General features: G+C 36.1%; 6 protein-coding genes across 14 annotated transcripts; 2 read left to right on the top strand and 4 right to left on the bottom strand.

Moving 5' to 3' along the window:
- Positions 1–522: 522 nt before the first annotated feature.
- On the bottom strand, positions 523–3,402 carry LOC104729719 (subtilisin-like protease SBT1.6). Its single transcript, XM_010448712.3, has one exon. It carries the CDS (start codon positions 3,094–3,096, stop codon positions 736–738), a length of 2,361 nt encoding a protein of 786 aa, XP_010447014.1. The 5' UTR covers positions 3,097–3,402; the 3' UTR covers positions 523–735.
- A 1,817-nt stretch (positions 3,403–5,219) lies between these two features.
- LOC104729718 (transcription factor MYB32) lies at positions 5,220–6,525 on the bottom strand. The gene is made up of 2 exons (XM_010448711.3): positions 6,009–6,525; positions 5,220–5,872 (listed from the first exon to the last, which is right to left on the bottom strand). The coding sequence occupies exons 1-2, from the start codon at positions 6,269–6,271 to the stop codon at positions 5,293–5,295; spliced, it is 843 nt and encodes a 280-aa protein (XP_010447013.1). The 5' UTR covers positions 6,272–6,525; the 3' UTR covers positions 5,220–5,292.
- Positions 6,526–9,329: 2,804 nt separating this feature from the next.
- Positions 9,330–12,517, bottom strand: LOC104729717 (L-ascorbate peroxidase 3). The gene is made up of 9 exons (XM_010448710.3): positions 12,118–12,517; positions 11,808–11,932; positions 11,468–11,517; positions 10,782–10,847; positions 10,640–10,688; positions 10,441–10,523; positions 10,256–10,335; positions 10,024–10,126; positions 9,330–9,610 (listed from the first exon to the last, which is right to left on the bottom strand). Exons 1-9 carry the CDS (start codon positions 12,228–12,230, stop codon positions 9,416–9,418), a joined length of 864 nt encoding a protein of 287 aa, XP_010447012.1. The 5' UTR covers positions 12,231–12,517; the 3' UTR covers positions 9,330–9,415.
- Positions 12,518–12,666: 149 nt separating this feature from the next.
- LOC104729716 (beta-galactosidase 11) lies at positions 12,667–17,163 on the bottom strand. The gene is made up of 17 exons (XM_010448709.3): positions 16,641–17,163; positions 16,463–16,558; positions 16,250–16,362; positions 16,101–16,167; positions 15,899–15,991; positions 15,664–15,807; positions 15,475–15,569; positions 15,270–15,375; positions 14,962–15,165; positions 14,690–14,857; positions 14,420–14,595; positions 14,227–14,333; positions 14,047–14,156; positions 13,838–13,948; positions 13,643–13,747; positions 13,055–13,549; positions 12,667–12,968 (listed from the first exon to the last, which is right to left on the bottom strand). The coding sequence occupies exons 1-17, from the start codon at positions 16,848–16,850 to the stop codon at positions 12,834–12,836; spliced, it is 2,535 nt and encodes an 844-aa protein (XP_010447011.1). The 5' UTR covers positions 16,851–17,163; the 3' UTR covers positions 12,667–12,833.
- A 171-nt stretch (positions 17,164–17,334) lies between these two features.
- Positions 17,335–19,196, top strand: LOC104729715 (rac-like GTP-binding protein ARAC3). The gene is made up of 7 exons (XM_010448708.3): positions 17,335–17,714; positions 18,016–18,103; positions 18,190–18,299; positions 18,397–18,460; positions 18,555–18,619; positions 18,710–18,775; positions 18,879–19,196. The coding sequence occupies exons 1-7, from the start codon at positions 17,616–17,618 to the stop codon at positions 18,981–18,983; spliced, it is 597 nt and encodes a 198-aa protein (XP_010447010.1). The 5' UTR covers positions 17,335–17,615; the 3' UTR covers positions 18,984–19,196.
- A 2,384-nt stretch (positions 19,197–21,580) lies between these two features.
- On the top strand, positions 21,581–24,903 carry LOC104729713 (protein kinase STUNTED-like). 9 transcript variants are annotated; one of them, XM_010448704.3, is made up of 8 exons: positions 21,581–21,809; positions 22,598–22,713; positions 22,787–23,284; positions 23,357–23,608; positions 23,700–23,863; positions 23,950–24,180; positions 24,269–24,418; positions 24,500–24,903. In XM_010448704.3, the coding sequence occupies exons 3-8, from the start codon at positions 22,972–22,974 to the stop codon at positions 24,728–24,730; spliced, it is 1,341 nt and encodes a 446-aa protein (XP_010447006.1). In that variant the 5' UTR covers positions 21,581–21,809; positions 22,598–22,713; positions 22,787–22,971; the 3' UTR covers positions 24,731–24,903. The 9 variants fall into 9 exon arrangements, 4 of the variants coding, with proteins under 4 accessions (XP_010447006.1, XP_010447008.1, XP_087335270.1 ...); XM_010448706.3 differs by having other exon boundaries at positions 21,602–21,809; positions 22,601–22,713; XR_015574959.1 differs by having other exon boundaries at positions 21,614–21,809; positions 23,950–24,176.
- Positions 24,904–26,016: the final 1,113 nt, after the last annotated feature.

The following is a 26,016-nucleotide window of genomic DNA, read 5'->3' as shown; positions in this document are numbered from 1 at the left end:
CAAAAATAGTTAGTTGGATGCTGGTAATGGCATGGTGATTTTATCAAAACAAAATTTTTCATTTGTTTTTTTTTGGACGACAGAATTAGGTCCATCCTGAAATGTGTGTGCACCCTTTGTTTTCTTCAGGCAAAGAACATGCAATTTTTTTCTCAAAATTCAGGAAATTACTAAACCATTTTTATAAAAAATAAAGAAATGGGTCGTCACTGCCCATTTTTGCTGGTTAAAAATATAGTAAATTTTTGGGTGGGAACACAAATAAACAAACGTCAAAGCATACAAATATAAAATATCTATCCATTTATCTATGGACCATGGATATGCCACTTTGCTCAAATCAATCATCTCTCTTTCCCATGTCGAAATCAATCATCTTCTATATCATTATGATGCCTATAAATCTGGGGTCTTAATTTTTTCTGGTACAATGATTCGATAAATTTGTACATCATTCATCTTTCAACCTCCATTTTTATTTTGCCTTCATGAATTTTAATTTATTTATATGATCAAGACAAATATTTAAACGTTTTTTCCTATCATTTTCCTTTTATATAAAAAAAAAAAACAAAGACAGGATATATAATAATATCATTAGGCAAAAAAAGATAAAACACAAAAACATTTAGATAATGAAGCGCTAAACTCAAAATTCTACAGTTATTGCTACACCTCTCATCTCACATATAAGGGTTTTACACAACACGATCATGAGTCATGACCACATTGATTTTACAACGAGTCCATTTGGGTCACCACAATGGGACTCCTAACCACGTGTTTCCCACCATCAAACCACGTGACCGAACCGAACACAGCACCTGTTTCTCCCAACACAACGTTCCTTGTATCAACCGTCACTGTAACCGCATAACTCCTTCTCTTAACTGCCGAAGTAAACACTAGCCTTGGCGGTTTCACCGTCACCGTCACTCCTCTCGGCGACTCTATCCTCGCCCGATAAACCGCCTCCGTCTGCCCGACGTTCGTCGCCGTCCGTATAACGGTTTTACTCACCGATCCTCTTCTCGAAGTAGGAAACACCGCAGTGATCGACGGGTAATTCAAATTCCCCGGTGACGGTTTCCTCCTCGTCGGACATCTCACCGGCGTTCTCGTGATCACTTGAATCGTCTTTGGTCCATACCCGATCGAGCAAAGAAACGTGATGTAATCATCGTTGGTTATATCGTAGACTAGACCCGGATCCATAGCCCGACCCAAATTTAAATGACCCGACCCGTAATCATAAGGCGTAGCTGATTTCCCCGTGGATTCATCGATTAACGAACGGTTAGAGTTATCGACGAGGTTCGTCGTCGTCATCATAGCCGATCTAATCGCGGCGGGGCTCCAATCCGGATGAGCTGATTTGAGCAACGCCGCCGCGCCACTGACGTGAGGACACGCCATTGAAGTACCTGAGAGAATGTTAAACTCCGTTTTCCTTGGATCTGACGGCAAACCTGTAGGTCCAACAGCATCGGTCCACGCGGCGAGGATGTTAACTCCGGGAGCAATCAAATCCGGTTTTAAAATCTCCGGGTTTAAACCGTTAGGTCCTCTACCGGAGAAAGAAGCAATAACCGGAGCCGGTTTAATCCCAACTATGGTTCCTCTGAAATCAATCGAAGCGACAGGATTAGGATGTGAAGAAGCGTAAGCTTTGATCCTATCTCCTTCGTTTGATCCAACGGCGCAGGCTGGGATAAGATGAGCATCTCCGACTAATCCTTCACCGTTGGATGCGCCGTTTGCGAGAATCATCCCGACGCCTCCTGCTTTCTTCACAACTAATCCTTTCGCTACACGTGGACTACTTCCTCTATCGCAGATTACTATTTTACCCTTCACATGCTTCGGGTCGAGCGTGTTCTCCATACATAGAGACGCCGACGACATTCCCGATTTACCGGGATAAACCACCGGAAACATTCGACCGTTCAACGGCACGCCGGCGTAAAGAGAAACGCCTCTGAGACGATGTCCGTCACCGAGAATCGCATCCGCCGGGAAATTCCGATCGATAGTACTAGCTCCAACGGTGGTCACCCACGGCGCGAGGTTCGTAACTGACATACCGTTAGGTCCTTCGTTACCGGCGGAGGAAGAGACGAATATTCCTTTCGACGCGGCGCCGTAGGAACCGATCGCTATCGGATCGAGGTAATACGGCGAATTGATCCCGTCTCCACCGCCGATCGAGATCGATATCACGTCGACGCCGTCGTATACGGCGGCATCGAAAGCGGCGAGGATATCGGAATCGAGACAACCGGAATCTTTCCAACAGACTTTGTAAGCGGCGATACGAGCTTTGGGAGCAACGCCTTTGGCAACACCGGAGGCGTAACCGGACATACTCGCTTTGAAAGCGTGACGTCCGGCGGCGGTTGAGGAAGTGTGAGTGCCGTGTCCATCTGCGTCACGCGGTGATAAAAACTCAACGGTTTTGTTGATTCCTCCGATCACGGCGGCTTGTTGTCCTTTAGCGAAGAATCTAGCTCCGACGATTTTCCGGTTACAGTTCCGAGGACCGAATCTGGCTCCGGATTCGCATACGCCTCTCCAACGTTTCGGAACCGGACCTATGTTGAGATCTGAGAAGCTTCTTCTCTCCGGCCAGATTCCGGTATCGAAAACGCCGATGATTACGTCTGATCCGTAATCGGATTCTGACCAGAGTCCTTTCTGATTCTGTAGACCTAAGAACTGAGGAGAGCGTGTAGTGTGAAGCTCACGACGTTTATCTTCGAAAACAGCGAGAACCGCCGGGTGGTTACGGAAGTTATCGACTTCTTCGGGTGTAATCACGGCGGAGAAGCCGTGGAAGACGTTGTGGTAAACGTGGAGGATCCGAGATTCTTCGGCGAACTCGGTGCTGTACCAGTGGTAGTGAGTCGGGAAAATAGAAGGCATAGATCCACCATCGATGCGGAAAATGAAAGTCTTAGCGGCGGATTGAGAAGCGACGAAGGAGATGATGAACGGAGAAGAGAGGAAGAGAAGAAGAACAGCGATGATGGAGGAGAAAGCCATTGAAATCGAAGGAGTGGGAGAGAGGGAAGTGAAGTGAGTGGGTTTTACCGACATGACATTGGTTCTCTCATAACTCTATAAAGGCAAAAAAATATCATTAACTTTTGATAATTTAAATTGTTTAGTTTACTTCTCTGTTAATCATCAACTTTTGATATTTTTTTAATTCAGCAATAATATTCCTAGTACTATGTCGCTAGTATGATTCTTGGCAATAATAGTAGTCACAAAAATACAATTTAGATAAATTCCATGTGTATTTTATAACATGAACATCGATAGAAATAGAAATAACGACAACATAAGTATGAAAAAAACAAATAATGCAAACAAACTGGTGTGTTGTTGTACTAGTAATGTTTGGTTAATCACACTAGAGTAAACATTTTAGGTACATACATGCATGAACAAATGAGATATGAAGAAGGTGGTTTTTGTGGTTGTGGACACTGACTGGAGAGGAGACAAGTGGACAAGGGATATTAATGAAACGATGCCGTTTTACGTGAGATATACTGCAATGTTGGTATGACAAAAGTGGACATTGGAACTGCGGAAGTCACTTTTCTCCAGGAAAGGTGTGATCACATATGCATGTGAGATCATCGTAACTCTAATTATGAATTATGATGATCCACTTCTAACGGTCGATTAGTTCCTCGAGAATCATCAAGTCAAGTCTGAAGTGCCTCTGATAACAGTATTATATAAACTCACTACATCCTGTGCTACTATTAGCAGGTTGATTAGTAGGCTTTTTAAGTATTGATTACAACAAAAATTTGAATTTTTATTTCTTGTCTCCATTTAGATGATTTTCTTTTCTTGGTGGAGGAGCGCTGAGTTGAGCAGAGAGAATCTGAGTGGCTGCAATTGGACAATTAAAGCGACGTAACAGAGACTTTTTGTGATCCTCCATATATACTATTACTATATTCGTCGATTACGAACTACATACAACGGCTATAATTTAGCTTGTTTTAGGCATGACCACGGACGGACCCAGCGCGAGATCCCAATGTTTAAAAGCCCATAATGTGCATTGGGCTACTCATTTACGATTTATCTACCTTAGTAGGCCATTTATTTATTCGGCTATAGGCTCAATTAAAAAAAACGTGTAATCCTCCTCGTTTCCTTTTTAAGTTTTGGTCATAAAAGTGGCTCATACATTATTTCGTTTGGGGGGTACTTCAACCAATTATTATTATTAACTTTTCATTTATAGCATTCATGCAAACTGCAAAGGTGTTTATCATCTTGTGTGATTTGTTTTGATTTCTAGCTCATCTGCCTCATTCTGCCATATTGATCTCTGTATAAAAAGTTTTAGTAGGTTTAGGGTTGTGGTTTTTTTGGTGAGTTTTTTTTTTTCCGATGAATAAATTTGATGGTCATTAAAGACTTAAAAGATTGTTTGTGTCGAGTTGTGGTGTGTTTAGTTTATAGGCGTCACTAAATAAGAGAGTGGTTCATTCATCTTTTACTGATCCAAATTCAGCATTTTGTTTGTCACATAGATTCCAAAATATCTATCAAGTTAGGTCAAGATCGATAGATCTCTTATATCTCTATGTTGATATTGTTTCAATCTTTAACATATTTCTTGAAACTTTGTTGCATATTTTAAACACTATAACTTAAACGCATGTAAAGCCACTATACCCACTACTAGCATGGTAGCATGAATACAGACTAAACTACAAAAGTTTTAGGTTCAAGTCTTTTTTTTCTACATACATATTTTTTGGAAGAATGACCACACACAGTCGTTAATTTCTTTTATATATTATTTGTATGGTTTTGGAAATAAGTTTAGTGACTGTTGTTAAATCTAGCGAATAAAAACATTCATTCGATATAGACATTTTACCAACACAGTGTATGCTTTGAATTAGTACTGAACATAAATTAAACGGAATATGCCAAAAGGTTACAAATTGAATAGTAAACCTTTCAATCCTTCTCACGTTTCTCATCCTTACATAGCTTATCCACTTCATCGATATGTCAAATCTCTTTGGGAATAACCATCACAAGAACATTTTTTTTCAAACCTTTGGGTTGGGAAATCGAGTAACTAGAGTGTATGTCTTGTCACGTACCATTACACCCTAAACATTCGACACTTGAAATAACGTCGAAAAGTTAATTTGAATATCATAGATGAAAAAAAATTCGTAGAAAAGTTAATTTGAATATCACAAATTCACAGCTATAAAATTTTCTTTTTACTAATAAATTTTGATTTCATTGCATTTCCAAAGAGCTAAAATCCAAAACCCTAGTGTTTAGACCCAAGAAGTCATAAGCAGCAATGCTACTAGTAATGTCGCTAGAAGAATAACTGCTGCTACTACTGTCTTCTTCTGTTTGACATTTGACATTATCACAGCTACACTCCTTCACGTTCCCCAATCCAAAACGGCACGCAGTACACAGATGCTTTTCTCTCTGGAACCGCATGTTTGTCTCATCCTGGAGCTTGTCTTGCCATGGCGGGCTTATTCTAAGCTCAAGATTCAAATCTAGACATCTTCCTGAGTATGACTCAACTCTATCTTTTTTGCAAATAAGTCCCTTCTGAGCTCTCTCCTCCCCAAAAGTTTCCTTTTTCTCCAGTTGAGGACCGAAAGAGAGAATCTTGACAAGAGGGTCCTCTGTTTTGCTAGATTCAGACGAATCTTGAGGATTTTTAGTCTCGTTGATCGGCCGATGAGTAGCTGGATCAATCCCTTTTCTTAACAGCTTCCTCTTCACATGTGTATTCCAGTAATTCTTAATCTCGTTATCTGTTCTTCCCGGTAACCTCGTCGCAATAAGAGACCACCTTAAAAACAAAAAACAGAGGATTGTAAAAAAACAGACCTTTAAGAAAAACAGAGGATTGTTATAAAAAAAAACAGACCTTTAAGAAAAACAGAGGATTGTAAAAAAAAAAACAGAGGATTTGTTGTGTGACTCACTTGTTCCCGAGAAGGCTATGGAGTTTGATGATGAGATCATCTTCATCAAGGGTGAAATTACCCCTCTTGAGATCAGGCCGGAGATAGTTAATCCAGCGGAGACGGCAGCTTTTGCCACACCGTTGAAGACCGGCGGATCTAGGAAGAGAGCGCCAACAACCTTCACCGTGAGCTTTGATGTAAGAGATGAGCTTATCATCTTCTTCCTTAGTCCAAGCTCCTTTGTTCGTATGGTCCTTCTCGCAGCAAGGAGACCTCCCCATCTTCTTCTTCTTCTTCTTCTGACTCGTGGGATGATGAAATTAGGGTTTTATGGGGAGATGGTTTGAGAGAAAGAAAGAGAGAGAGAGAGAGAGGTTGGAGGAGGAAGGTGAAGTCTAATTTTGTTTCTAGAAGAGAGTTGGTAAGACACGTTTGAAGGAGTGCCTAGTGGGCTCCGTTTCTCTTTTCTTTGAAAAATTGTGTAATTTGTTTTTTTTTTTTTTTTGTGTGTTATGGATCAAAAGCTATAAACTGCAACATTCATACGATCTTCTTCACTATCTCTAGGGGGTGGGCATTCGGGTATCGGTTCGGGTTCAGTTCGGGTAATTCGGGTTTTGGGTAATTTGGGTTTATAATTTATAGAATCATATAGGTATTATGAAAATTTTGGTTCGGGTTCGATTCGGGTTTTTTCGGGTTCGGATTGGTTCGAGTATTTTTTCGGAATACCAAAATATATCTGATATGTTTTGGGTTCGGTTCGGTATAAGTATTTTTTATCCATTTAGAATCAAAATACCGATATATAACTAAAATACCTGATATAGAAATTGAATATATATATTAATTTTTATGAAGTTATAACTAAAAAATCATATCAAAATAACTAAATCAAAGTTAGAAACTAAAGACAAGCAAAACAAGCAAGAGAAAATATAATATCCAAAACATAAACAAGTAGTAGAGTAGTAACACCCAAAATCAAATTCAAAAGTCTTATAAAAGCTAGAAGTAGGTATTGAGATCATTGAAATAAACAACAAGAATTAAAGAAAAAATCGGTTGCATATGGTGAAGCATTGTAGGCATCTTCAATGTGGTGAAGCATTGTACTAATTGGGTACATATGTGAAATGATAAACAAGGTTCGGATATACATGGGTACTAATTGGGTATCGGTTCGGATCGGGTAATACCCAATACCCAAAAGTATGTACAATTAAGATCCAATTAGTATATTGGAGAAGATCCATACCCGATCCGAACCGGGGTTTTTCGGTTCGGTTCCAATACGGATATTTCGGGTCGGGTATTTTGCCCAGGCCTATCTCAATGGGAAAACATTTAGGGTTTTCTATTTTCAAACTTGAGTCTATCTTAGCTAGCTGTACTTATGAGTGAGCCTAGCTACTATAGTTGGTGTGAATACACGTACGACTTTTGAATGGCGACATGCGTTTTGTTGTAAACTTCACATTTTTCTATAGCTATTTGCGAATTCTCCTAAAATTAATCAATTTTTTTTAAAGTAATTGGATAGTAAAAATCTGGTTCATTTCATTTTCTTATATATTACAAAATGTAAATTATAATTTGGTGAGATATACTATTTTTGGGAGAAGTAGAATGGTTTTCGTACTGCATCGAATTTAATTCAAAAAATTATGGACATTTATGTTACATAATGAGAAAATAGTATTTGTCATAGTGAGTTTGGTAAGGAGGTTGTAAAGAGCATCCCAAGTGCTATGCAAAAGAGAAAATAAAAAAACATGTTGGTTACATATTAGTAGTATTTGTTTAGTTAACCAAGAAGTTATGGTTATAGGTTCATAGGTTTTTTTTTTCACTTTTCTGCGTCGTTGCCTGTCTCGAATTTCAAGGACTTAACAATTTTCAAAGAATTTATCTACGAGGGTTAGTCTAGAAGGCACAAAACAAGTTTGGTTTGAGGGAAAGTGACGTTAACTTAAGTTTTGGGTGTGGTTTGGTATAGATTTGGCTGCAATAAAATAAATACATGGATGGTAAGTTACAAACACATTATCTCTTTTGTTTGTTTGTTAAAGTTAACAAACACATTGATAATCACCGCAAAAAAACTACAAGTGATAATCACCGCAAAAAAAAACTACTAGTACATAAACTTAAAATGCCATGAATAAAATTAGTAAGTCTGGAGGAGGGTGAAACATCACATGGAGTTTTGTAATGAAATGGGAAAGATAGAGAGAGTGGAGTTGTACCTGTGTTTCTCCTTCTCCTTTAATGATTTCCCCAAACACGTGACATTTTTACTTTCCTCAACTACCATTTTTGTACCCAATCCTTTTTATTAATTCCTTTATCTTCTTTTTCATTAATTCAAAACTTTCCTATTTATCGTAACGTCCAACCAATTTAGCCACGATTTTCACAATTAGATATATATATTTCGAATTGATTGCATCTGTTGTTCTTGACAAATAATAGTATTAACTTGTGCGGTCATGACATGGTAAATTTGTTTCATGTAAGTTATTATGTTACAATATAGAAAGAAAAAAAAACATACTGTAAATAGCAAACGGGATTTTATTTTGAAAGAAGAAGTATCGATAAAAACATATCGAATAATGATTGTGGGTTATATATTCTTGTTTTGGAGTTCTTTATTTGGAAAAGGAAAGAAGCTTTTATTGGTGAAAGTTTGTTTGATACCTGAAAGACAATCTTAAAAGAAGAGTTTGGTAGATTTCATGGTGTACATTTTACCCTCTGAACTCCTACCGACATAATAATATTATTATTTTAGTTAAAATTTTGGATAGAGTACACATGTGATTTGTTGTTCGTTCCCACACCAAACAAATCTTAATACATAATAACACTATACGACTTTTACAATGTATCATACCGATACCATCCAAGTTCTAACAGATATTTCCATGAGATGATGCCATTTCAGCGAGCCAATCGAGTTAACTAGCTACCAACGTTATATACTATTAACATCCTTTAACGAAAATACGAAAAGGAAAAAAACAAAAAAAACTAAGAAGATTTTAATTTCAAAGAAGCTTCCTACCTAACTAAACCTACCAAAAGGTTAGGTTAGGTTCAGTTTTCAGGTTATGTCCCACTTTGGAGATATCGACCGATCTTTGGTAGATATCTAATCTATCCACAAATCTTGTAGCGCACATTAATAATCCAATCATTTAATGGTAACGAACGTTTGTGATGAAACAGTTACGCTACCATGAATTAAGATCAATTTTAACCCCCCCCCCCCCCCCCCCCCCAAACTATTATTTGACTTTTTTTTTTTTTTTTTACTACAAAACAGTATGATCGTGGATTAATAAAGAGTTTTAGCATATTGTATTGTAGCAACAAAATAGGGTATTATCATCTGCTAAGTTTTTTCCCTTCTATTCCATTTACTTCATCCTCTTCCGAACTTCGTAAAAGTAACCAAAGGCCACGACCGCAGCAGCAACCACAACCCCGAACGCGCTCTGTGCCAGAATCGTGCTGTCTGCAACCGCTTTTCCCCCTGAGGAGCTTGGGTTGAAACCAAGCTCAGAGAGTTTCTTGTGAGATTCAGCGTAGTCTCTGAAGAATGCATCTTCATCCTGTTTACACCCAGTAGAACTTGTCAAAAATAAAATCCAACAACACAAACACAGGGGGCAAATGGGATAGATAAACCACTAATGTATGCAGTTCATAATCAAAACATTGAATCATCAATCAAGAAACAAAATCATAGTTCTTAGAAAAGCTGATTTTTAGTTGACTACAAACATGGAGACCACAAGAAATCATAACCGTGTTCATATCTTCAGTTTTCAACATCAACAACCATTGTTATGACTTATGGGGTTCTCTAGAACAAAACCATAGATATCGTGGTTTGTGATTCTCTGTGCTTGAGGGTTCGGTGAGTATGTGAAATCAATAAATGAAATAGAGTTATGTCCTTGACATAGCAAAGCAAGAAACATATGGTCAAAGAGAGACATAGAGGAATTCCAGTTTATTTTACCTTTGCATAGAGCTCAACATAACGACGGAATTCCGGGTCTTCCAATAAAGTCTTGTCAGTTGGAAGTTTCAACAAGCCCTCTGATTCTCCTTTCAGCAGTTCCCTGGTACCAAAACAGCATTTATTCATGGGTTTAACAGATCCTGTAGTAAAGAAGCAGTTTGTTTGCTGCTTGTTCTTCTTGGAAACACAAACAAACAAAAATCTCTGAGGATAAAGAAATGAAAATTACACGAAGTAGGAGTTATCAAACTTCAGAGGCTCTTCAGTCCATGCTCCCTCGAAGCCTGACCTCTCTGGATGAGCCCTTCCCTATACACCAAAAAGTCGTCATAACTCATAAGCACAGGCACTACATTTTATTTGTTAAACAAAAAAAAAAACAGCGGAATTTAAGTAAGTGAGCAATAAATATACCAGAGTATGAGCCCCTGAGAGTGCGACAATATCCTTATCAGATACTCCCATGCGGTAGAATACATCTCTTAGATGTTGAAAACCTACAGACATATAAACAAGGTAAATTCATAGAGAAGATCTTCCAATTCCATAGTTAAAGTTTCAATAGAGAAAATCAAAGTTTCCTATAAAATATACAGTATAAGATTTATTGTACCTTGTTTAGCATCAGGAAGTCTTCCTTCCCTGGTGGAGACCTTTGAATCCTATGAAAACGAAACATACAGTATTTACGGTTATTTGCTTCATCGCTAAAACTGGTAAACTGTTATAATATCTCCAAAAATGAGAAACTATACTTTTCTCCCAGGAACGAAGTTGATGTCAGGTCCACCAGTAACCTCCACTGCTACCACACCAGCAAGCTGAAACACAAGAAATATATAAATGATACAGATCCAAAACTTGATTGCTATTAAACTGCTGCTCCAAATGGAAACTTCTTCTGGGCATATTCATATATAAAGCCTCGACCTTACTGACCAAAGAAAAAACTGGACAAACAACAATACAAACAGTAATGCAAAATGTAATATAGGTGCAAGCGACGGATAGGTGAATTCTACTTTCTAAGTCTCAAGTCAGTAACACAGATGGGTAAAGACTATCACGAAACAACTGATAAATTTTACCAAACCTTGCTGGTCATGACAAATTCAGGAATTAAAAGTCAAGAATTACAGGAAGAACAAAAATAGGAAGATTTATTCTGGTCGACCATGAAGCATATACCCTAGCATGCAAGAGATAGCTTGAGGTATTGTTACAATCTCCCTCTTGAGTGTTTATTTAACTTGAATATATTTCTACTGTAAGAGAAAACGGTTCTACTTGAACAACATAGTCCATCTCACTTTCTTGTAACAAATTGACATAGTCAACCTAAACCATGAGATGATTCAATGAGACACGGGGAGTACAAGTTCCAGAGAATTTTGATATCATTTTTGGATTAAATTCAGTCTTAACTTTGTTAGAACCTTACCTGATATAGGTCTGCGTATGTGATTTTGGGATACTTAGCTTTAACTCCCTCTGAAACAAGAAAGATAGGATCTCATAAACAAACAACTCAAAGTCCATTTCAAAAAAACATAATGGAATTGTTTTGAACAGTGTTCTTAAACCATAAGATAAAAAAGAAGACACCACATGACATGAGAGCACAGTATTGGTTATCCAAATTTCAAGAACAATTCTAACCCACGGATTATGCGTAAAAGAGTAATCTCTCATCACCAACGAAAATGAGGAACAAAGAAAGAGCAGCCGAAGAGAAATTATCCAGAAAACGAATCTACAAATAAGAAACTCAAAATCCTTACCACAGAGATCGAGAGCGATCTTCAAACCATTGTTGCAACCATGAGAGTACTCCTCTTCATTCCTGATAGAGCCATTAGCTCCACCAGTCTTCGATTGAGCATCATAGGTTCCAGCATCGTGCCATCTTTCACAAAAAAACCAGATGAGAGACAACAACATATCAGCACTTGAAAACAAACAAGATCGAGCGATTTCTACATCCTAACTAACAACAATCGAGCGATTTCCACAGGTTCAAAAAAACGAAAGACCTAGAGTAGTTCAACATAAGCGAATCGAATAAAACCCAAGGAAATCGAAGAAACTCACGCTAATCGGAGCATGATCGGAGCACAGTTCTTGTTCGAGATGAGAGAGCGGAGGTCACGGCGAGCCTTGGTTATCTCTTTTAAGTACTCCGCGTCAACAATCGGCGTCGCCATAGCTCTTACTCGTCTGAGATTGGTGAAAGGAGATAGAGAGAGAGAGAGAGAGAGCGATGAAGAAGAAGAAGAAAATGGTCAAGGGTGTGTGTGTGATGCGAAGATTTTTTTTCTTTTTAGTTGGTTACAACAACACACTGAAGTTTGGGCCAAAGAGATAAAACCACCCAATAAGAAAACGGGATTTGAATGGGCGGTGTCAGTTATCTCCTGTTTTCCTCAGCCACTCCTTTCCGTGGACCTCATTCGCTTATTTTAGATTTTTTCTTTTCTTTTTTGATAAGCATAGAGGACGGCACGCGAGTTTGTAAAGTATTTGTTAAACGGCGAGCATTTTAAATCTTAATTAAACAAATAGAAACATTCGATAAAACTTATATACTGTACCATTTTTTTTTTTTTTTGGGGGTTATGTAGTTGTTTTCTGATTGGATCATATTCGAATATCTTACTCGTGTATTAGTGATTAGTGATGATAAATTGAAGAAATCAAATACAAACAAAACGACAAAAAAATCGATGCCACAACACTTTTTGAATTTGGTCTACTAAACCCCGATACATGAACCATATAATTTAATGTGATGATGATCATAAGTAGCCTCAATTCTTCTTGCCACGACCACACTTGACTTGAACGGCAAGCATCTTCACAACGTTCTTACATGAATCTTTCTTGTCTTGTTCGAACGTGCTCTTGTTCACCGGAATCGCACAATGTGCTTTTCCCAAACAATGCTGCAATTAGTGTGTTTTTGGTTGGTTAGTTCTACCACAAGCTACACATTGTACATCAAGAAGAGAAAAAAATATGATTTTTTTACCTTCTCAACAACTTGCTTTGAAATAGGAGCATTGCAAGTACCAAGAGTGAAGTTTCCACAAACACCAATAGGGTTTCCGAAGCTAGCGAACTCAACAGCTGCGATCTTTTTAGTGCCTGAGCATTTGAGAGTAGCTGTGAGACTCACGTTGTCGGTGATGGCTTGGACCTGATCTTGCTTCCTAGTCCAATGTCTAACACTTGGGGTGTAGTTTTCTCCAACATAAGAACAAACAGTGTCTCTGTTGACGATGACAAAGTCCATAAGCTCAGGCTTCACATTTGGCTCTTCCTCGAATATGACAAGATGGTTTTTCTTGGGCTTCAAGAAAGATCTAGGGATGTGGTACTCTATTTGCGTAGGTTGACCTAATGGAGACAAGAACGATTGCCAATATCTTCCAACGCCTTCTCCGTTCACCCAAATCAACCCTTTTCCCATTCCGTTCATGCGAATCGCCGCTGCGTTTAGGCTCTCTGGTGCATCGAAGTATGTCTGCATTGTTTCACATTAGTGAATATAATTAGAGATGCGTAAAAAAAAATTACCAATCATATTCTATACAGTTTCTCAATCCTTTTTTGTTACCTGGTACCATGTAAGTCCTGGTGCTTTTCCGTTGAATTTTTCCCATTTGACCTTCTTTGAACCTTCCTCGGTGTGAACTCCGAGTCTTTCACCTTCCATACCGACCTTAAGATCGAGAAACCGGATCAAAACAAGGAGATATATACTCAATGTTGTGAAACAACTACATAGAAATTGAGAGATATGATTTCAAACCTTGTTTCCCCATTTGCTGGCTTCAGTGAGATCAAGTGTTCCAGAAGTCAATCCTAAAATGGATACACCACGAGGACCGGTGTATCTGTGCTCCATGTAAGATCCACTGTCCTGTAAGAACAAAAAATCAAAGCCAACAACATTTATGAAACATGTCTTCATCTATATATATGGTCTTAAAACTCAGATTTTGAATTATATTTACTTACTGGGAAACCTGTGAGAACACCAAGCATAATAAGATGATTCTCTCCTGCTTTGAGTGTAACTGGTTTCTGGAAAACAAAACTCTTCTCTTCATGGCTTCCATGTCCACTTCCTGGTAAGAACAATATCATTAGTATAACTCATTTTTTATACTTTGAAGATCATTTAAGAACAATTCTTACCAAGATATTCTCCGTTAAGCCAAACGTGCAGCGCGTGTCCAAGACTAGCAACCCTCACAGAAGTCTTGACTCCTTTCTTAGGTAAGTCATTCTTATTAACCTTGAAACTGCAAACGCAAACTTAAATTTCAAGATTCTCTTCTTTTATATCTGACATATACACATTAATCACATGAACATTAGAGTATTTTACCTTGTTGTGTACCATCCGTAGTCTGTCTTATCCTTAGTCAAACCGTAAAGCTCAACGGGTATGTAAGAGTCACCTTCGAGTTTACTAGGCAATGTTTCAGTGAACACTTTGAAATCAAACTTCTTGTTCGCCTTCTTAGACTTCATGAAGTTCCTTGCAGTGTGTTGCGAAACAATCTGGTCCGATCCAAACAAACAAGAAACGTTTTTAAAACTATGCTCTTTTCTTGTTTCCTCGAATAAACTGGAATAAGTTAATGTTTTTCTTCACCTGTGCAGTGTTGTAAACGACAGTTTTGCAATCTGGAAGAATACTAATGGAACGAGGCGCTATCACGTAATCTTTCCCTCTGAATTTGATGGTTTCTGCAGCTTCAGTGTTATTGTTAGCCAAGAAAGCTGCGCAAGATTTCGTTCCAGGTTGTTCGTAGTATCTAATCTGTTTAATTACATACCAAAAAACTTAGTTAAATCCTCGTAACTATTTTGGAAAGAATCATAATGAGTTTTTCTTTATGTGTACATATATGATGCTAATAGTACCTCTGTATCTTTTCCAGGTTTCTCAGTTTTAGGCTGACCCCAAAGAAGTGGCTTCTTGCAGAGGTTAAGAGCATTGTGAAGTTGCTTGAGATGACCAAACTTGGGCTCTTTTTCTAAACCATATTCATCAAGAGGTGCATCATCGTAGTATCTTGTGGTTACATAATGTGCAGAGGTTCTTCCAAAGTTAGTCCCTCCATGGTACTACAAAATCATTATAATATAAGAAAGCCACATGTTAAGAATTTGAACAATCACTTTTACATTAATATTTCCAAAGATGGTTTATTGGAATGAGCCCATTATACCATGTAGTAGTTCACATGGCTTCCATTCTTGGAAAAGAATCGAGCAACAGAGAAAGCTATGTCTTCTACTGATCTTTGAGTTGGAGGATCACCAAACACACGGAACCTATCAAAGTAATTCGCAAGATGTTTTAACACTATTGTATGAATGAATCTCAAGTTTCTACAATTCTAAATTAAGTTTAGCCGCAAAAATAAAACTCACTGAGTAGTCCAATTCTCTGTCCATAAAGATGGTTTGTTTTCTTTGTTAGGACCGGGGAAAGTATCACCGCAGTGTCTTCCATTGCAAGCATTGATCTGTATTCATCATACAATTCTCAATGTTTTTATTAACATTTTCTTCCATTTTTCAGACACACACAATTTCAAAAACAGAGTAAAAAAACTGTACCATAGGATCAGGAGCGTCGTTCTGCTTGCACATAACCCATGGGATCCCAAGATTCATTGAGTCCACCAATTTAGATGCCCACTTAATGTAGTTTAATCCGTCTTGTTTGTATGCACGTTGAACCGCACTATATTCGTTCTCTATCTGCAAAAATTTATACATTCACATTGATTACAAAAAAACATCATTTTATAACATTTTCTCAAAACAATATATAGATTTCTTTGTAAATCACCTGTCCTAATATAATGGGGCCTCCTTGTGAAGCAAACAATTTTTCCTCCTTCATTTTGTCGAGTATCATCCGCACGTACCTCTCTGTATGTTCCTGCAATATATATAGTTTTGTTAGTCACATATGTTAATATTTTTTCTTGTAACAAAACACACATACATTTGAACATTTAAGATTTATATGTATAGATGTAAATATATACCTTGAATGGTTTATTGTCTGTACGGAAGAAAATTCCAGGAACTTCTCTAAGCCAATAGGGAAGTCCTCTGATAAAAAAAAATGTAAACCAATGAGGGGATGATATATAAGAATAAAGGAGAAATCAAAATTATGAGAAGCTTTTATTACCCATGAGTCCATTCAGCTTGGATAAACGGTCCAAGCCTCAAGGTCACATACATGCCATTCTTCTCAATCAACTTTATGAATTTCACCAAATCAGCTCGTCCCGAAAAGTTGAACTAATGAAAACAACAAAGATTATGTTTAAAAAAATCCTATAGAATATATGCATGCATGCATGTTTTATATTCTATAAATCGATTTGTGTAATTTAACTACCTGTCCTTGTTCAGGCTCGTGTACATTCCAGAAAGTGTAGGTCTGAATGGTGTTCAAACCGCCTTGTTTCGCTCTCTTAATGATACTTGGCCACATCTAAACCAAATCCAAATCACATTCAATATGAATTCATAAAAAGGAAAAAAAACTGATAGAAAAACAGAGAATATGTGAATACTTCAGGAGTGCTGCGAGGGTAATGAATAGAGCCGGAGTAAAGAAGCTCTCTTTTGCCATCGATGATCAAAGATGTTCCATCGTAAGTCACCTCCTTATTACTCTTCTTCTTCTTCTTTGCATCCTTTTTGGCCGCGAAAGAGGATGAAGAAGAGAGGAGAACCACTAGAACGGCTGTTAAAAGCCATCGATCAAGAGAATGTTTTCTCATTTGATGAACTCTCTTCTTATTTCTTTTCTTTTTTTTTTATGTGTGTGTCGAAAGAACAAGAAGCTAAGTTCTATTGGAACCTCGTCCTTGTCGGAGGAATAAAAAAAAAACAAGGAGAGCTCAAATAACAAGCTTTGATTTTAGGCAATGATATAAGAGAATGTTTCGCACTCTGCTTTTCAGGTTTCCAGAGAAATTTACGCGTTCTGAAATAGAAATCTACCGTTGTAACATTAAAACTCTCTTCTTCTTCGTTTTTTCTCCCCCAAATTTTGTTTTTTTTGTTATTTTATTTTTTACTATTTTTACTTGTCTGTTTTACCCTATTCTTCGCCTATTATACTGAAAAAAACCAATTGTCTTTGACCAAAAAAAAAACTAGACAGGTTTCTTACCGTGTTCGGTTAAAAAAAAATATCGACTTAAATATAAAATAAGTTGTAAATTATTTATCATCCCATAAATTTTGGTAGGGTCTTTGTTTTTGGGTAAGCTAACCAAAATAAAAATGTTATTAAATTTTTTGTAATAAAGAAGAAAAAAAAGGGTAGAAGAAGAAGAAGAAGACCAAAGAAATTGAAGTGCATGTGAGTAGGAGGAAGACTCTAGTCTGGGAGTGAGACTTTTTTCAGCAGCTATTTCTTTGTCTTCTTCCTCTTTAAAGAACCCTTCTCACTCTCTCTCTTTCTCTTTCTCTAAAATCCCCAATTCAGTGATAAAATTAGGGTTTTTGAAGTTTTGAAGAAGGAGAAAGAAAGAGAAAAGATGAGTGCTTCGAGGTTTATCAAGTGTGTTACCGTCGGTGACGGCGCTGTTGGAAAGACTTGTCTTCTCATCTCCTACACTAGCAACACTTTCCCCACGGTTAGCTTCAAGTTCTCTTCTTTTTTGTTTACTTTGATTTTGATGAAATTTTTAGCTCTAGGGTTTAGTTGGATTTGTTGTTGGGTGCTTGAGTATGAGTATATTTGTTGGGTTTTCTTAAAGTCTTGTTCTTTCTGCTATCTCGGTGAGTGATTGTACTGTTTGTAGTGATCTTTTAGGATTTGAGAATCTCAGCTATTCATATATACCATAGCAAAATTTGCAGTGTTTCTCTGGGATGTGTGATCTGTTTTATGATCTTTGTGGGTAATTGTTTAGAGTGGAATTTTTGATGTGACAGGATTATGTGCCAACTGTGTTCGATAATTTCAGTGCCAATGTGATTGTGGATGGGAACACTATCAACTTGGGATTGTGGGATACTGCAGGCAAGTTGTTGTGGTGTTCTTTCTTTGTCTTTTCAGTTTCTTCCTCTTCCAGTTAATCATTTGTGTTTTTTGACTCGGTGAAACAGGGCAAGAGGACTACAATAGACTAAGACCTTTGAGCTATCGCGGAGCTGATGTCTTCTTACTTGCTTTCTCACTTGTCAGCAAAGCTAGCTATGAAAATGTTTCTAAAAAGGTTTAATCTTTGGTCTTCCCCTGAGACTTCTTTCCTTTTTTATCTAAATCTCATTGAGTAATTCTGATAGAGTACATTTTTGTTTTCTTGCTTTTAGTGGGTTCCTGAACTGAGACATTATGCTCCTGGTGCTCCCATCATCCTCGTTGGAACAAAGCTTGGTTCGTTTCTTTTTAACTCAACTCTTGATCAACTCATTACCATATTCTCTGTTTTGGGAAATTTTCTGATGATATTGTGGTGACTCTCTTTCAGATCTTCGAGATGATAAGCAATTCTTTGCCGAGCACCCTGGAGCTGTGCCTATCTCTACTGCTCAGGTACCTTTTTCTCACACTTCTCATTTGATTATAACGGAATGCTCCGTGTTAAAAACCCACATTTTTCATCTTTTGGTCGTATCAAAATAGGGTGAAGAACTAAAGAAGCTGATTGGGGCACCTGCTTATATCGAATGCAGTGCAAAAACTCAACAGGTAAACCACCTGAGAGTCCATATCTTTATCTAATCTTTACCAGTCCAAAACCGCCATTTGAATCCGCTGATGTTTTTTCCCATTTCCATTATCTGTTATACAGAATGTAAAAGCGGTGTTTGATGCGGCTATCAAGGTCGTTCTCCAGCCACCAAAAAACAAGAAGAAGAAGAAGAGAAAATCTCAGAAAGGTTGTTCAATACTGTGATTTCAACAAGAAGAAAGGAATCAAGAGGAGAAATAGAGCTACAAGTATTTTGTTTTCTCCTTTTGTTTTCATAACTTGTGTTTACCCCAACGAATCAGTAATCTGTTGTTTTGTAGTCTGAAAAAATTGACAAAGTTGAAGTACTAGTAGTAACAAGTATTTGTATTCTTGTTTGCATTTTGATCTGTAAATATAGCACGAATGCTTGATTTATTTGTTTCCTAGATTCACACAAATCGTTTTAAAGATTAGATTACAATTAAGTTCTTACGTAGTTTCATCCAGAAGTAGCCAGTATTGGTATTGTTGTTGCAGAGATGAATATAGGGAACCCTCTCACTGTTTCTTGTTTTCACTATACTTAGAACTCAACCTTCGTTTGCCAATTCTTGTTCAAAACTCTTATTTTCCAAACAGAGCAAGTCTGTAAGTTCGATTTCATCGAATTGCATAGCATTTGCTGGTTCAATCAAGCCAAGACTAAGCCAAGAATGTTCCAAAGGTACTTTGACAATACCAATATGCAAGTCTCCTCCTTTACATTCACCAACTTTGATCTTGGGTATTGATGATTTCAGAACCAAAGTGTTTCCCTCTAACATTAACATCCTTAGAAACATCTGTTGGGACATACTTTAAGACCAATGAGGCACGGCACTCACTATTTCTAAGGTTTGCGAATCATTAAAACGCCTTCTCTTGCAACAAATATATTATTAGAAATGTTATTTTATTAGTAAGACTTGTAAAAATATTAACATTTAATTTTCATGAAATCCTTGATAAATATCATATTATTGACTAGACGTTTTCGCCATGGGAGATATAATTATTGAGTTAACTTATTCGATTTATCATCATAGATATGAGCTTAGGCTTGGCTTGTCTTTACCAAACGAATCTCGTTTGTTAATCAATCTCTTTCTTTGCTATAACTGCCCCCTCGACTTATTCGGTTCACACAAATACCAAATTAATTAAAATAATTTGCTATGTGTCAGTGTCAGGACGTTTAGTGAACTAATATTCACCTAATTATAAGCCTTTTAATCACAATAGAGACTATAATATGTTTTCCTACGTACCAGCTTTCGTCGATGGTACATACAATGACACAAACTAAAATTGAGTTTGTAATATAAAACGTGATGATACTTCGTAGCCTTCTTTTAACATTATAGTGTATTATTACATCCAAACACAATATACATCGAATATAATTGGTAACGTAATATATAGTTGATAAATAACAATATTTCTTGTGTAGTCAAAATAGAATTTGCATCATTCATTCTTATGGAAAGCATAAAATCCCACATGCTCGATAATTTAGTCGATACATTTTTTTTTTTGAAATATATGAACTAGAACTATCAAGTTTTCTAATACAGAAGATCTAGTACTTAACTAGTAATTATTTCTGAAAGATTCGTTAATGAATGGACGACATAGAATCTTAGATCATATCTAGGCGACTGTAGAGACCGATGTTAAGAACATTGTATCCATATTATTCTAATTATGTGTTATGAATGTTACAATACCAAATCTAGGAAATTACTATAAATCCATATCTAGGCGTCGGTAGCTTGATTTATGATATAATATGTGATTGATATCATATGAATCATAATGTCAACTGTTTTTGAGAATATTAGTATTTTTTAAATCTCATATAGACAGACTGTCACAATAAAACTCCTTACAGGTAAAAACTGTAGAGAAAAAAATGGCTTTTAATATTCTTCTTAACTTTAAAGATTACTTGATAATGATTGATAGCATATGATTCATAGCCTATATAGTCTATAGGCACGAGTACGAAGCATTTAGTTATCTGATCTTGATTCAATAATTGGACACATGCACATTGCATTAACTTGGTTTTATGACGTCAATATCACAAACACACAGTGATAAGAATATCTACCTAAGCAATCACTCAAGTCGAGCCAAAATCTTTGTAACACTGTTTTCCAAAATCCACTGTTATCATTTTGTTTTGAATAATATTCTGCTTTAAATACTATTAGTCTATAGTTGATGATTTGTCGTCTAGTGTGTTCTTTTACTTGGCCGCTCAAAAACAATATAACCATAAAATAAAGAAAATTTTCGAGGACGAGCTGTTCAGAGTGATTAACAGAGATTAAAGTTTTTAGGATAAAAATAATCCAAACAGCTTACCTAATATACTTAACAATTAACATGCATATGACTATATATGAGTCATCTCATTCTCTTCCACAAATCATCTCATACATTACATTATCCTTTAAACATCATTTACGTTTCTTAGTTGCCTACTTAATAAATAGTAAAAACAGATAAAACATATAGTAAGAGATTTCCAAATTCTTGTTATGCTTCAATTAAAAAGGAAAAGAAAAGTGCGTAGAGTGCACGGACTCTTCTTGCTCATTTAATTCTCAAGAGCCATTGCCGTACGTAGGAGGCAGCCTTGTTTGAGTCGAGGCGTGTTTGTTACGTATAACCCGCAATAGCCGGTAGTCACTCACTCACAATTCCCCTTTGACTCACCGGTTACCGAGGGTTTCCCGCTAATATTTGCCGGTTTCCCCTAAGTTACTTAACATAATAAAAATAATAAAATCTGTAAAAACAAAACTGGTCAATGTATGCATCTCTCTGTTGTGTTAACTCTCACTCTCTTGTCTTCCCCAAAAACACACACACACACACTCTCTCTCTCTCTCTTTCTCGCCGACACTTTCTTGATCCGATCGGTTAATTGATTCAATCATCTTTCTATGATTTCCAGATAGAAGAAGATCAACATTTGCGTCGGAGAATAATCTTTAATTTGTAAGATTTTTATTTTATTTTTATTTTGTTAATTGTATAGTCAATCTTGTTTTTAGTCGTAGTAGGTACAATTACAAAATGCTGATGGTATACATGCATGGTGGCAGATTTCGATTCTTATGTCGATTTAATTAACTAACAAATTTACAACGAGTTTTGGTAACACTTAATTTATATTTTAAAGAACCACATTTTTTTTCTCCATAATTGACATAAATGGCTAAATAAACAAATAAGTGGGGTTATTGGTTTGAGATTTCAATAAACTTTTAAAGACTTTAAATGTTATGTAGAATTTGTTATTATTATATCAAGATTTTGTTAAAATTTGTTTAAGTTTAGTGTTATTAGTTTGTGATTTGTAAAAAGTCATTTAAAATCTTAACAAATCTGGATTATTGGATTCAGATTTTTATAAAGTCATTAAAATTTTTGTGCTATTCAATTAAAATAAAAGAATATAGGATTGTTAATTAATTCAATTATTGTATTATTGGTTCATGATTTTAGACACTTTCTTTACAAAATAAAGTCATGGAAAGTATTACAAAAATACAGAGATTGTTTGGAACAGTTTACAAGATTTTAGAAAACTAATCAACAAAACTCTCTAGCAATCTTTAACAATCTTTCACTTATTCACTTTTAATGATTTTGTTCAACTCTTTAAAAATCTTTATAAATAAAAATCCAATACCACCCCCTTAAGTTTTGTTTTTTTCTTGAAGTCATCAACAAATTACTTGTTCTAATGGAGTTTTTTGTTTGTTTGATTCCTCTGTTTTTAGTAGATAAAAAGAGCATTTAGCTCCCACAGATTAAGCTTATAGGAGAGGCTTTACAAGAAAGTTCGGTTCACAAGGTTATTCTAGTTGGAATCAAATTTCGAAGAAGGCTATATAAGGTGAGAAAAATATTTGAAGATAAAAACTGTTTTTGTTTCTTTAAATTTTTATGTAACCTAACCACATATTCAGGTTTCAGGATTTGTTGAACATCAACTGCTAAGTTCTGTGCGAAACAATTGCTTCCAACGGCTGAAGTCTTGGCCATCACTACCTAATTCCAAGAGCATTGGCTTTGGTGTTAATACGTCAGCTTATAATTCTAGTTTTGAGGCCAAGCTCTCAACTTTCTAATAGTGAATGCAACTTATGCAAGTATGATGGATGAAGAAAAGAGGAAAAGATCGATTTCACTTCCATCGATAGATATAATATTAGATGATAAACCAGGTTGGCCTTTTCTTAAAAGTGCAACTTTAGGGACACCACAAGTTCACAAATGGCACACGAGAAAAGTCTCAGTGGTCAACTGGGTCATGAGCTTACCTGAACGGTTTCCAAATCATCATCAGCAGAATCTTAACTATGAGACAATCTCTATCAAGAAACAAGTCAAGGACATATTGAGAGACAACAACAAATGGTTCAACTACAATGTTCTTAAGAAATCAACATCAAATTTCTCTCAAGGTATACTCTGTTTTATTCCTCTGCTTCTCCTCGTGATGAGTTTGTATATTGATCTTTGACTTTACATGACAGATAATATGATTGGGAAGGGAGGATGCAGCAAAGTGTACAGAGGGGTTCTTGAAAATGGAAAAGGCATCGCTGTGAAAATCTTGAAATCATCATCTAAAGAAGCTATGAAAGATTTTGTTCATGAGATCAACATCATCTCTTCTTTGAGTCACCAAAACGTCTCACCGTTACTTGGTGTTTGTGTCCAAAACAATGATCTGATCTCCGTTTACAATCTTTCAACCATTGGAAGTTTAGAGGAAACCCTTCACGGTAACACACCACTCTCAAACTTCACACACACGTATATTAAAGATTCTGATTGATTTGGTATAAAGTGTGATGATGACGCTTGATTTTGCAGGTAAGCAAAAGGGAAAGCATGTATTATCATGGAAAGAGAGGTTCAAGATAGCTATCGGTTTGGCGGAAGCAATAGATTATCTTCATAACCGGTGTCCTAAGCCAGTGATTCACAGAGATGTCAAAACTTCCAATGTTATTCTCACAGATGAGCTCCAACCTCAGGTAATGAAAGCTTCTGATCACTTTGATTTCTTTTGCTTAATTGTCTTCATGGACTCATAATTAATAGCTATGATTTTGAGGAATAGCTGTCAGATTTTGGATTGTCGATGTGGAGACCTACAACATCTTCTCAATATTCGATACAAACTGACGTGGTGGGCACTTTTGGATACCTTGCACCGGAGTATTTCATGTACGGGAAAGTCAGTGATAAAGTTGACGTTTACGCCTTTGGAGTGGTTCTGCTTGAGCTCATATCAGGAAGAAATCCTATTTCGCCTCAGAATCCTAGAGGACAAGAGAGTTTGGTCATGTGGGTAGGTTTTTTTTTCTTTTTGCGCTGGTTACTTGTAACGTAAGAAACACTTTAATAAAACCCTAAAGAGATACTTCCTTGGAACGCAGGCAAAACCGTTGATTGAGAATGGAAATTTAAAAGGGCTGTTGGATCCAGAAGTAACAGATATATTCGACGAGTCTCAGTTTCAAAGAATGGTACTTGCTGCTTCACATTGCCTCACAAGATCCGCCACACATCGTCCCAATATTAAACAAGTAAAATTTTGACTCCTTCTTAAAAGAAAAAAGTAATTAAGTCCCTTGTCAAGAACTAATTAAACTTTATTGCTTCTTCAGATACTGAGGCTACTACGAGATGAAAACGAAGTGGGAAAATGGATAATGGAAGAAGACGAAATTGAAGATTGCTTCGATGACGAGGTTTACCCGGATTCAAGCGTGGAACTACACTTCAGCGTTGCGATGCTTGAGGTGGAAGACGACGAATCTGCATCAATCAGCAGCATGGAGAGAAGTAACAACAGCCTTTTCTCTTCTTCGTGTTCATCTAGGGAGCTTCAAACTTAAGGCACTCTGCTTTTAGTTAGGGTTTTGTTTCTTAGTTTCCTTAGTTTAGTTGATAACTCTTTGTTATTTGAGAAATAACAACTGAGATGATGATTGTTAAAATAGGTAGCGAAAAAAAACATTCCCAAGAGGTATTAATTATTCTCGATATCAATGTTATGTAAATGTCAAAATCCGATTGTGGGATGCACGTACCAATTCAAATTTGACCCTATAGACTAAGGGTTAATCTTGAGATCGTTGTATATCATAATGACATGTCTCAAAGCTAACCGAAGACACAGCTTTCTTAAATTAGAACCCGTTTTTATCTTTTAGCAAATAGCACTATAATGTGTTCTGCTACGATTGTTCAGATCTTAATATCACCAAATTGTTTTAAATCCGAAATTGTGTCTTCTTCCTTATTTTGGAACCAAATTGTTAGTAGAACCATTAGACTATCTTGAAAATGACGTGTTTATATGATTTACCACTTTTGCTCTTTGTCAGTTAGCTATATAATATATGGAAATTATACAGTAGAACCTCTATAAATTAATACTCGATAAATTAATAATCTCTATAAATTAAAAAATTTCTGCGGTTCCAAGTTGGGACTAATGTAATTTTGGACATTATTCGATAATATAATAAAATAATAACTTTTTTAAACTCCTTTATAAATATATGGTCCTATCAATAATATAAATTAATAATTATATAAAATTATCTAAATTTATGTATATATCTACACATTAATTTTTTTTAGAGTTAATTTTTAATATTTTTACTATATAAAAATCTTTGAGTGTTATCTTCAAAACATGAATAACTGTTATTTTCATTGTAATTGATTTTATAAAAATATTATTTACAAAGATTAAATCTTATTTTAATATTTTTTAACCAAATTAGGAAAGTCTCTCTATAAATTAGTAATTATTTATTAATTTATCGATAAATTAAAACCTCTATAAATTAATAAAATTTTATGGTCCCGACTTTATTAATTTATAGAGGTTTCACTGTATATACATATATATATATATATATATATATTAAAAATCAATCATCAACTCCCATTATAGTACTGCGATGGTATTACGATAATGACATATGAAAAAAAGTATTTCATTTGAAGAGATTAATTATGTTAGTCAAAACAGATGATATATACGGGAAAGAAAACTTCAACTTATCATTACACCAACGACCAGGAGAATCTGTTGACGTGTCTATATATATTAAAAAAGGGAATTGATTAAGGCAACACTAAACTAAGAAAATATGAACAAATAAAAAAC

The sequence above is a fragment of the Camelina sativa genome, chromosome 12, assembly GCF_030686135.1.
Source record: "Camelina sativa cultivar CO46 ecotype springtype chromosome 12, ASM3068613v1".
In the NCBI taxonomy this organism is placed as follows: domain Eukaryota; kingdom Viridiplantae; phylum Streptophyta; class Magnoliopsida; order Brassicales; family Brassicaceae; genus Camelina; species Camelina sativa.
This window is presented reverse-complemented; position numbering and strand designations above follow the sequence as displayed.

What these genes read in the sequence shown, in the direction of transcription:
- LOC104729719 (XM_010448712.3), bottom strand. Translation starts at nt 3,096, where the DNA reads ATGTCGGTAAAACCCACTCACTTCACTTCCCTCTCTCCCACTCCTTCG.
- LOC104729718 (XM_010448711.3), bottom strand. Translation starts at nt 6,271, where the DNA reads ATGGGGAGGTCTCCTTGCTGCGAGAAGGACCATACGAACAAAGGAGCT. An exon ending in CATAGCCTTCTCGGGAACAA is followed by an intron (nt 5,873 to 6,008) that starts GTGAGTCACACA and finishes TTTGTTTTTAAG; the next exon opens with GTGGTCTCTTATTGCGACGA.
- LOC104729717 (XM_010448710.3), bottom strand. Translation starts at nt 12,230, where the DNA reads ATGGCGACGCCGATTGTTGACGCGGAGTACTTAAAAGAGATAACCAAG. An exon ending in GATCGCTCTCGATCTCTGTG is followed by an intron (nt 11,518 to 11,807) that starts GTAAGGATTTTG and finishes TTCTTGTTTCAG; the next exon opens with AGGGAGTTAAAGCTAAGTAT. An exon ending in TCTCAGGGGCTCATACTCTG is followed by an intron (nt 10,336 to 10,440) that starts GTATATTTATTG and finishes TTTGGTGTATAG; the next exon opens with GGAAGGGCTCATCCAGAGAG.
- LOC104729716 (XM_010448709.3), bottom strand. Translation starts at nt 16,850, where the DNA reads ATGAGAAAACATTCTCTTGATCGATGGCTTTTAACAGCCGTTCTAGTG. An exon ending in ACCCTCGCAGCACTCCTGAA is followed by an intron (nt 16,559 to 16,640) that starts GTATTCACATAT and finishes GATTTGGTTTAG; the next exon opens with ATGTGGCCAAGTATCATTAA. An exon ending in CAAAGCAAGTTGTTGAGAAG is followed by an intron (nt 12,969 to 13,054) that starts GTAAAAAAATCA and finishes CACTAATTGCAG; the next exon opens with CATTGTTTGGGAAAAGCACA.
- LOC104729715 (XM_010448708.3), top strand. Translation starts at nt 17,616, where the DNA reads ATGAGTGCTTCGAGGTTTATCAAGTGTGTTACCGTCGGTGACGGCGCT. An exon ending in CTAGCAACACTTTCCCCACG is followed by an intron (nt 17,715 to 18,015) that starts GTTAGCTTCAAG and finishes TTGATGTGACAG; the next exon opens with GATTATGTGCCAACTGTGTT. An exon ending in TGCCTATCTCTACTGCTCAG is followed by an intron (nt 18,620 to 18,709) that starts GTACCTTTTTCT and finishes GTATCAAAATAG; the next exon opens with GGTGAAGAACTAAAGAAGCT.
- LOC104729713 (XM_010448704.3), top strand. Translation starts at nt 22,972, where the DNA reads ATGATGGATGAAGAAAAGAGGAAAAGATCGATTTCACTTCCATCGATA. An exon ending in AAGAGAGTTTGGTCATGTGG is followed by an intron (nt 24,181 to 24,268) that starts GTAGGTTTTTTT and finishes CTTGGAACGCAG; the next exon opens with GCAAAACCGTTGATTGAGAA. An exon ending in ATCGTCCCAATATTAAACAA is followed by an intron (nt 24,419 to 24,499) that starts GTAAAATTTTGA and finishes TTGCTTCTTCAG; the next exon opens with ATACTGAGGCTACTACGAGA.